Source organism: Chrysemys picta, chromosome 21 (assembly GCF_011386835.1).
Source record: "Chrysemys picta bellii isolate R12L10 chromosome 21, ASM1138683v2, whole genome shotgun sequence".
In the NCBI taxonomy this organism is placed as follows: domain Eukaryota; kingdom Metazoa; phylum Chordata; order Testudines; family Emydidae; genus Chrysemys; species Chrysemys picta.
The window spans coordinates 7,382,382-7,392,236 of record NC_088811.1 but is presented as its reverse complement, the minus strand read 5'-3'; the positions used below and the strand labels follow the sequence as shown (position 1 = coordinate 7,392,236).

The following is a 9,855-nucleotide window of genomic DNA, read 5'->3' as shown; positions in this document are numbered from 1 at the left end:
GCCGCCGGAGCCGGGCGGTGTCCCGCCCCTTTCCCCCTGCGCTCGCCTCCCATTGGCGGGTGACAGCGAGGCGCCGCTCTCGGATTGGCCTGCCTGCCCCCTCCGTGACGCTGGTCCTGCGGCCTGATGCAAGCGGCGTGACGCAGCGGTTGGGAATTCGAAACAGGGTGGAGCGGGCGGAACTTCCGGCGTGCATCGCGCGCCTCCCTCGCCCCCTCCCCCACCCAGACAAAGCCTGGCTCGCCACCACCGACCAGGCCCGAGCCAGCCCTTCTCCACCCCCGCACACGCCAGTGGGAGCCCCCCACGCCGGGGGGAGGGGGTTTGAAAGACTCATTGAAACAGATGCTGGGGGTATGGACAGGGCCCATGAGAGAAAGCTGGAGCCCCCCCTTCCACTTACAGTTGGGGGGCCCTGGGACAATTGCCCTCCCCCCACATTTAACAGGAGCCCTAAGGGGTACTCCACCCACATTTTCAAGCTTTTCTCTGCGATGCTGAAGGGCAAGAAGCTTTGTTTCTTGACTCCAGCAGCCGCGGCTTTAAGTAAAACAAATCTCCCAAGGCTCACCCCCAAAATCTTGAATTGGCAGCATTGACCAGCCTCCCCACAAGTGTAGTTTTGTTATCTTGCACTGCTATGCCTTATAAGAGTTCAAGCAGGAATTATCTTGCACGGCAGCACTAGCACCTGCATTGAACAGACTCCAGCACACAGATTTTACTGGAAGATATATCTGAGTGTAAGCCTCCTTTTGCTTCAACTTTAGCTAGGATATTTATAATACGGTGGTGCTCCCCTGAAGACCAGAGTCTTGGAGGATCCAGGGTTTTAAAGCCTTTACACAGACAGAGGTCCCAGTTGCACTACAGCTTTTAAGTGCAAGGCCTGCTCTACACTAAAAAATTATATCTAGTTAGGTACATTGCTCAGGGCTGTGAAAAAATTCACACCTTGAGCAATTTACGTAGGTCCACCTAACCTCAAGTGTAGATTACAGCAGGGTTGATGGAAGAATTCCTCCATCCACCTAGTACCATTCTTGAAGAGTGGATTAACTAAATTGATGGGGAAAAAACCCTTCCATCAATTTAGGAAGGGTCCATGCTACAGTAGCGCAGCTGTAGCGTAGATATGGGCTTAATCTCTGGTTCCCCTGATTCGGAAACAAGTATAGTATAGACTGAACCAATGAGAGATTAGCAACTCTGTGGATACGTTTTAGGCAACACATCACATGTAAGCTTTCCCTACTTTAGACTGGCCAGTTTAATTTTTAAACTAATTTGAAAGACTGACCGCTACACTTGAATATAGTCTAGCTGTGCTGCACTCTTTTACATATTCTAGTTTAAAAAAAAGCTAGATAACTCCACATTTTGTGGCATGAAGCTAGATGGCACAATACTTAAGAAGGCATGGTTTATACTCCTAACAAAATCTGAATTTCTGGTGATTTCACTAGCCCTTTTTCACTTTATTTTTTTTAAAAGATGCCTTCACATGCTTATTCTCACGGACTGACTACTTATTTTAGTAGAACTCTACTAGCTGCAGCACAAGCCTTACTAAAGCCTTTAAGATTTTCCTTTTTTCTGCTTTTTGGCAGGTACTTCCATAGTTATCTTATGCATCACATATTTAAGCCATAGCTTTGCAATATAACCTCCATTAACACTGAGTGCCACATAAATGTTTTTTTTACTTGCATCTATGTGGGATAGTTGTCAACATTTCAGGAAGCATTTAAAATGCATGTTATTGTTCTGTGACACCAGAAGTGACTATTCAGATATTTTCATAATACATAAAAAAACCTTTATTAGATTGTTACAGAACAAAAATGTTTACACAATGTTTTTACATAGAGTGACTTCTGCACAGTAGGGTTTATCCCTGTTAAGCTTAGACTGCAATTTTGACCAAAACCACTAAGGAAAAAGAACCGCCCTCTTGAGTTTACAAGCTAGCTGTCTAAGTCTTCCTTCAAGTACATGATCTTTTTTGTACTCTGGGGTGCAAACTTACTTTGCAATACAAGCCTCGGCTTAGAATAGGCAGCTACAATTGTAGGTTATGCCTGTCACTTCAATAATGGTGCACAATTCGTGAAAATATTCCTTCTGGTTCTTTTCCATCCCCAAGGGCATCAAGGAAGCCTTCTTGTCTCCTCCTTTGGGCCAAGGCAGCTAGGGACTTGAATGTCTTTGGCTCATAAATAGCCAGATCAGCAAGCATTTTCCTGTTCAGCTCCACCTGGCACTAAATGCAAGAAGGATGGTCAATGAAGAGCACAGGAATTACACTTTTCCAAATGTTCATTGTTAAGTTCTTAAGTGCATTACTATATACAAGTTTCACTAAAACGCTAATATTTAATGACTGTTTTAGGCAAATGAACATATGATTTTACTGCCTGGGCAAACCTCACAAGATACACATCTAATTTTTGTGAATATCCCAAGGAGAAAGTGTCATACAATTCAACAGCAGCAATCTTATACTACACCATATGATATAAAACAGATAATCATGGATTTTCTAAAACCCCTTTCTAACAAATTCCAGTAGCTACAGTGGGGAGTCTCTTCCTTTATGTAAGTCTACGTAGTAAGTGCCTGATCTTGGATGTCCTAGTTTTCAAATTCCAGCAACCAAGGTATATATGTTCCAAATGGACGGGAATTCTTATTGAAATAATGTTTTGCACTTTTATAGTGACTTCCATCCAAGGTTCTCAGTGCTCCTTTATAATGTATTCTATCCATTTTAGAGTTGAGGAAATGGATACACAGAAATTGACTTGGCCAGAGTTGCACAAGTTGTCCATTTCAGAGCTGGCAATAGAACTTGGGTCTCAGTTTCTAGTCCTGTGCCTTAACCATCCTTACATTGTATTTCAGATTATGCAATAACATCCAGAAATATTCTCAGCCCATACATTTATCTTCACCTTTAAATAAAAAGCCAAGTTTGAGTTTCAGGGCCCAATCCCATGAAGTGCTGCACACCAACAATTCCCATTGACTTCCACAGAAGTGGTGGATGCTGAACTCAGGATCAGGCCATTAAATGGGTCTCAAAATGGAAGGACTTCAGGATCGGTCCCTTTATAGACTACATAGGGCAACGAGTGGATGATCTAAAATATCAAGAGATTATAGAAACCAGGTCTGCTTCTTCTGGAAAATGAAACTAAGGACCTCCCTGTTGGACAATTCTAAGATGCAAGGGACACTGACTTTCTCTGAAATACCTGTTCCTTTGTCTCAGTTTGATGGAACTTCTATGCCGAGTACTTTATTCCATTAGTTACCAAGAGTGACAAGAGAAAACAATGGAAGCACTTTAACAGTTTGATAACTTTAGAATAAATCTGATTTAATTAGTTCAGTAGTTCTCAAACTTTTGTACTGGTGACCCCTTTCACATAGCAAACCTCTGAGTGCGACCCCCCCTTATAAATTAAAAACACTTTTTTATATATTTAACACCATTATAAATGCTGGATGCAAAGCAGAGTTTGGGGTGGAGGCTTACAACTCGCGACCCCCCATGCAATAACCTCGCAACAAGCTAAACCTAAGACCAACAAACTTTTCCAATTCTAATGTGAAGCTTTGAAACAAATCCCCCTGTTTGTTTTAAGAGAGCACTGGAGTGCTAAGAATGTAGCAGCGAAACTGACTGCATTTATTTTTGTTGTCCAAGCTGACTGAAATGCACCAGTCTAATTAGTGAAAAGTAATTCGGATTTTTAAACTCACTTTTAGTAATTCAAGGTTTTATTTGTTTTATATTTTTTAGATATCAAGGTATTAAAAAAGGCAGCTATTACTCTGAGCACCTGACAGTAGCATAGGTAACATCTTTTATTTTCAATAAACAATGTAAACTGACACTGTCCCTTTAAAGAATAAATGAAAAAAAGTTCTTCTGGTCACAAATGTATAGTGAAGAGGTAGGAACATGTTATGAGTCTTATGTTGAGCTCTTATGCTGCCAAGATAAAAGGTCGTCACTTGTAGCAGAAATAGATACAAGTATAAAACATGACTACATTATTGCAGTAAGCAAGAAAAACCCTACACAACAAAATTCATATTTATCACTCATCAGCAGAGCTGAGAGGTTTTCTGGGTGTTTTATGGAATGACTGACTGAAAGACCAATGAGAATTTTGGACAACATGTCACCATTTCAGTGCAATTCTTCTTCAAGCAACACACTTACCTTAAGCAGATTGCCTATGAAAGCTGGATACTTCAAACCATGTTCAAGAGAAGCTGCTTCAATCCTCGTAATCCAAAGCTTTAAAAACACAAAGATTTCAATATAAAAATAAGAATATTCTAGTTGATGCTTTCTTTTGGTAGAGAATTAGACACATGGATGTGCTCAGATTCAATAAATACAATGTGTCCTGACCAACATTTCTTCACTGCTAAAATTCTGATGAAACATGAGCTACTGCAGAGCCAACAGGGGCTACTGCACTTGCCTTGAACTTGCAGAACTACTCTTTCAACAGCAGTTTGTAAAGCATTTGGGGATACCCCGAGTAGGAAAATGGCTATATAAAAATGATTCTAGTCTCCCAGTTTCAGTGTTTACATCTATCATTTTGGTTTGTTTTTTACCGCTCTCATGAATTTCTTCTTTTCTCTTCTGGCCTTTGTTGACTTCACAAAAGCTCTCCGAACACTTCGTACAGCCAATCTATAGCAGCGGTTCTTTCTTCCACGAAAATGCTAAGGCAAAAACAAGATGTTCCAGTTCAATTATTAACTTTATAAGGCTGTAAAGCCCTTCAGTAATATGAATATAGAAGATATCACTTTGCATTTCTATAAAGCCTTTCATTAAGAGGATCTCAAAGCACTTTACAAACATTAGTTAAGCCTAATTTTACAAATGAGGAAATAGAAACTCAAACATTAAGTAACCTGAGAAAGACCATAGTTTCTCACTGGCTGGACAGATAACAGAATCAGTTTTAGTTTTCAGTCCCAGATTCTAACAGTGGGCCAAACTCACACTAACTTTTTGACTCTTAAAAAACAGAAGGGGTTGTGCCTCTACGCAAACAGCAGGAAATCAATTGGGAATCCCCATCCTGAGTAATGTCTCATAGCTTGAGCCACTTCATGTACCACTGATGATCATATAATATCTGTGGAAACCACCACAGTTGCATATATGGAAAATTAACTCTGGGCAAGTGCACCATGTGATTAGTCTGCCCTCCAACAAGTGTCCCCACAGGCTACTTATGATACATGGCTAGATTGGGACCCACAAGTGTAGGATACACCCATTTCATTGTAGGCAAGGCCCTGCTCAATGCTATAGCAGGTGATGATATCACTAAAGCTACTGACAATATGCCCTTACAGAAAATTCCTTTTTAACCCTACATGCAATAGCTTAAGAGATACTGTCCACTTAAGTCATATTGTAAAGAAGTATCTTTACCAGTTCTAACAACACCTGAAGATATACAAATATAAATGTACTTATCACTGTTAATGCTCTTTACCTTTTGCATTTGGATCAGTTCAAAAATTAAGTCAATTTAGCCAGTTTCATTGTTTACAGTTTGAGTTTCAAACACTGAGGGAAGGTTTGGTTAAGGCTTCATCAAAACTAGTTTCTATAGCAGTGGTTCTCAAACTTTTGTAGTGGTGACCCCTTTCACACAGCAAGCCTCAGAGGGCGACCCTCCTTATAAATTAAAAACACTTTTAAAAATATTTAACACTATTATAAATGCTGGAGATGAAGCGGGGTTTCGGGTGGAGGCTGACAGCTTGCGACCCCCCAGGTAATAATCTCCCAACCCCCAGTTTGAGAACCCCTGTTCTATAGTATTTATATTTCTGGTGACCAAATTTAAGTTCACACTGTCCCTTTAACCTTATATGTGCAAGCAAGGCGCAGTTAGCCATCTAGTCCCCATTTATACAGCAACTATGGACAGCCAATAATTCAGCTATTTTCCTTTAAGCTGTAACATCATGCCTCCCTTTTGTATAAAAAAAAATAAAGGGTGAGAATTTCTGGTTCTGTTATGGAGAAGAGCACAGCCTTTGGGGGAGACCAGGGTGAAAGCTTTATTTCTGCTCTCTGCCATTACCACCCACCATGCACTGGGCAACTCAGAGAGGAACACCAGTGTCACCTTCAGGCCCAGAGGAAGGACAAGACTGTAAGTGGACGGGGGTGTGGGAGGAAGCAACTAACAAAGAGAAAGGGACACACCCACCCCTTCTGCTCCTTAGGGACACGACACCCCCCCACACACATACACCCCCTTTCTGCTCCTTGGGGACACGACCCCCCCCCCACATCCCCCTTATGCTCCTTGGGAACACGACCTTCTCCCCCACACACACCCCTTCTGCTCCTTGGGGACACACACCCCCCCCACCACACACACACACACACACCCTTTCTGCTCCTTGGGGACAGACACCCCCACCCCCTTCGGGTTCCGGGCGGGGCTGGGAGCGGCGGGCTCTGGCCGCAAGGTGGGGCGAGGGCAGGAGAAAGCGCCTGGCTCCCAGCAGATGCGCAAAGGGAAGCGAGGCCAGGCAGGCGCCGAGCCCGCGAGCGGGGCTGGGGAGGAAAGAGGCCCGGGGCGGAGGCCTGGCCGGTACCGGGAAGCGGGCCGCGGAGGGCGGCTGGACTCACTCACTCGCGCATGCTTGAGCACCGCCTGCACCCTCCAGAAGCGGTCGGTCAGGCGGCTCCGCACCCAGCAGGGCGCGCTCAGGAAAACCATCGCCCCTCCGCCTGGCCGGCCACAGCCCCTGCGCGCCGCGCGGCCGGGAGCACGTGGGCAGGCGCGGGGAGCGCAGGGGGCGGGGCCGGGGGCACGCGGGGAGCGCAGGGGGCGGGGCCGGGAGCACGTGGGCAGGCGCGGGGGAGCGCAGGGGGCGGGGCCGGGAGCACGCGGGCAGGCGCGGGGAGCGCAGGGGGCGGGGCCGGGGGCACGCGGGGAGCGCAGGGGGCGGGGCCGGGAGCACGTGGGCAGGCGCGGGGAGCGCAGGGGGCGGGGCCGGGAGCACGCGGGCAGGCGCGGGGAGCGCAGGGGGCGGGGCCGGGGGCACGCGGGGAGCGCAGGGGGCGGGGCCGGGGGCACCTGGGCAGGCGCGGGGAGCGCAGGGGGCGGGGCCGGGTGTCCGTGCCGCGGCTCAGCTGCGGGGCTGGGCCATAGGGCCGGGGGTCTCCGCTGCTCATGCTAGGGGCTGGGCAGGGATTCCCATGCGCTCAGTTTTGGGGAGCAGGAGCAGAGGTGCTGGGCTTGACGTGGTTTCCATCCTATCCAGGGTTTACAGTTTGGTTCAATGGCTCTCAGGCTCCCCCCCACACACACACTATACAAATGGTTCCAGCCCTTCTGGGCAGGAGGTCACAGCTGCCCAGATATTGTTTGGGGGGGAAGAGCAATAGTTGACAAGATTGGGGAGAAATGTATATCTGGGCACATGAGTCCCCCTCTCCTCCCTCCCCCCCCGCTTCCCAAGCCAGTTATTTGTGCTGTCAGGAAAGCTGTGCAGATGGCCTGCAAGATAGATAGAAAAAGCAACAGGTGCGGCTGGAAGTGCTGCCTGTTATTGGTACGTTTCAGAGTAGCAGCCGTGTTAGTCTGTATCCGCAGAAAGAACAGGAGTACTTGTGGCACCTTAGAGACTAACACATTTATTAGGACATAAGCTTTCGTGGACTACAGCCCACTTCTTCGGATGCATATATGCAAATATGAAATATGCATATATGCATATATGAAAGCTTATGCTCTAATAAATTTGTTAGTCTCTAAGGTGCCACAAGTACTCCTGTTCTTTTTGTGTTATTGGTACCCAACCCATCTCTTGATGAGATTTTCAGTGTTTATAACTTTGCCAAACTTTAGCTGGTGGAACTGAAGCTTTCCCTGCCAGGTGTCTCCTCAAGATGAATTTAAAAAAAAAAATGTAGCCAAAAGAGTTCAGCTGTTTGTGAGAAGGAGAAAAAACTTTCCCACAAACTTTTCTTTAGGACGCTCCAGTGTCCTCATGCTTTGGAGCAGGGACTTGAAATTAGGCCTTTGAGCCAATGATGAGCCATTTGCTGTTCCCCGAAAATCCACTCTCACAGCTGCAGCTGAAATCAATGGGAGCTGTGCTTTGAACATATAAAGTGCTGCATAATGCTAAGTATTCTGGAATATCAGGTCCCAGGTGTCTCAAATAACTGGGCATCCAAAATTAGTAGATACTTTTGACTTTAATCTCTTTGTGCCTTAGTTCCCCATCTGTAAAATGAAGATAACAACATGCGCTCATCTCCCAGGGGTGTTGTGTGGAAATTAACGTTTGTAAAGCACTCAGATGCTATGATGCTGCTATTGTATTAATTTAGAGGGAATAAATGGACCCAAAGAGTTAAAGGTGTTAACATGACCCAATCACTGTCCGACGTTAAACAGTCTTAAACAAGATTCAAGGTCGCTGGTACACAGATATCTTTTGCACCTTTTCCCATCAACATTTGTTTTTATAGGTTATTGTGACATTTTCTGGACTTTTATTCACTTTTCACAGTTGAGCTCACCATTAGTGTAAATTTATATGCCCGGTTATCATAACAGTACCATACAAAAGCCCAGGAGGAAATTAATAATTCTGTTTTCAGAACAGGGTTTGAATAGTGTGCAGTAAAGGCCTGGAGCCACCCATTGAAAAATGTGGAGAAAACAAAATATGAAATAGCTGCTCATTGAGTGAACACCATCCATTCTGTGCACTGAATGAGGCAAGGGTCTTGTGGGAAAAAAACAGTAAATGGGTAGTGTAATTGAAGCCCATCATGCATATGCACAAGGGGGCTGAATTAAGGTTACACCGGCAGCCTTAATTCTGGCATTTCCTAACTTTTGACTGTGCAACCTTAATATTATTCTTTTAACTTAGGACTTTTTGTGTAATATATGTCGATATAGTTTATAGGTTAGATATACTGTACATAATATTATTGATATACAGTATACCATAGATATAAATTGCAGATAGATGTTTGTCATATTAAAATAGGGGCTACATCAGATGAGACTTTTGCCCTGGTGTCTGCCAAAATTTCTCTTCCTATCTGCATATACATACACAGTTGTGCAGCATGTTGTGTGCCATTTTTGCAGTCATTACCCCAAGGGTGGTTGCATTCAGTGGTGAAGTTATTCCAGTCTGTCATTTGTTTGGATTTCATAGGTAGTTGTGCCCTGAAGAGCTCTTTTATCCCAACTGGCAAAGGGCGTACTGTTATGTAACCATAAATCCGAGCAGATCTGACAAACTCACTACATTCAACTCGCTCTTGTCAGAATATTTAGCCAAACCGTTCTTGTGAGGTGTCATGAAAATGGTGACATGCTGGTCATGAATATCATTGTGTGATGTGGGTATGGGTTGCGTATAAACAGTTATGTACGTGTGCTGGAAATGTGTTCTTAAAAGATGTCGTGGAGGCAGTTGATAAACAAAGGAACGTGGGTTACGTGTCTTCATGGATCAGGCTAACAGGCAGATGAGAAAACCTCATGGCCTGGTTACAAGAAAAGGACAATAAAAGTACATATACATCCAAGGTAAACAAAGTGATCAAGGCAAATGAGAAGGCGAATTGACCAGAGGAGGAAGAAGGGGCTTGGTGCCTGCACCCAGAGGAAAAAGCAGCAGGGGCACGGATGCCGACTTTTCAAAGTGCCGGAGGGTGCTTGACCCCCTGGCTCTGCCCCAGGCCCCGCACCCACGTCACCCCTTCCCCCAAGGCCCCACCCTGCCTCTTCCTACTCCAGCCCCACCCTGTCTCTT

The 9,855-nt window shown here is 45.2% G+C and overlaps 1 protein-coding gene across 1 annotated transcript; it reads right to left on the bottom strand.

Annotated features, from left to right (window-relative positions):
* Window positions 1-1,796: 1,796 nt before the first annotated feature.
* Window positions 1,797-6,868, bottom strand: MRPL20 (mitochondrial ribosomal protein L20). Its single transcript, XM_005292914.4, has 4 exons — window positions 6,699-6,868; window positions 4,642-4,752; window positions 4,235-4,312; window positions 1,797-2,263 (listed from the first exon to the last, which is right to left on the bottom strand). The coding sequence occupies exons 1-4, from the start codon at window positions 6,783-6,785 to the stop codon at window positions 2,090-2,092; spliced, it is 450 nt and encodes a 149-aa protein (XP_005292971.1). The 5' UTR covers window positions 6,786-6,868; the 3' UTR covers window positions 1,797-2,089.
* Between the last annotated feature and the right edge of the window lie 2,987 nt (window positions 6,869-9,855).

Bases quoted from the DNA above. Each gene is read 5' to 3' on its own strand.
- MRPL20 (XM_005292914.4), bottom strand. From the start codon at position 6,785: ATGGTTTTCCTGAGCGCGCCCTGCTGGGTGCGGAGCCGCCTGACCGAC. The intron at 4,753-6,698 runs GTGAGTGAGTCC...TTTTTGCCTTAG, and splicing joins CGGTGCTCAAGCATGCGCGA to CATTTTCGTGGAAGAAAGAA. The intron at 2,264-4,234 runs GTAAGTGTGTTG...TCTTGCATTTAG, and splicing joins TCATAGGCAATCTGCTTAAG to TGCCAGGTGGAGCTGAACAG.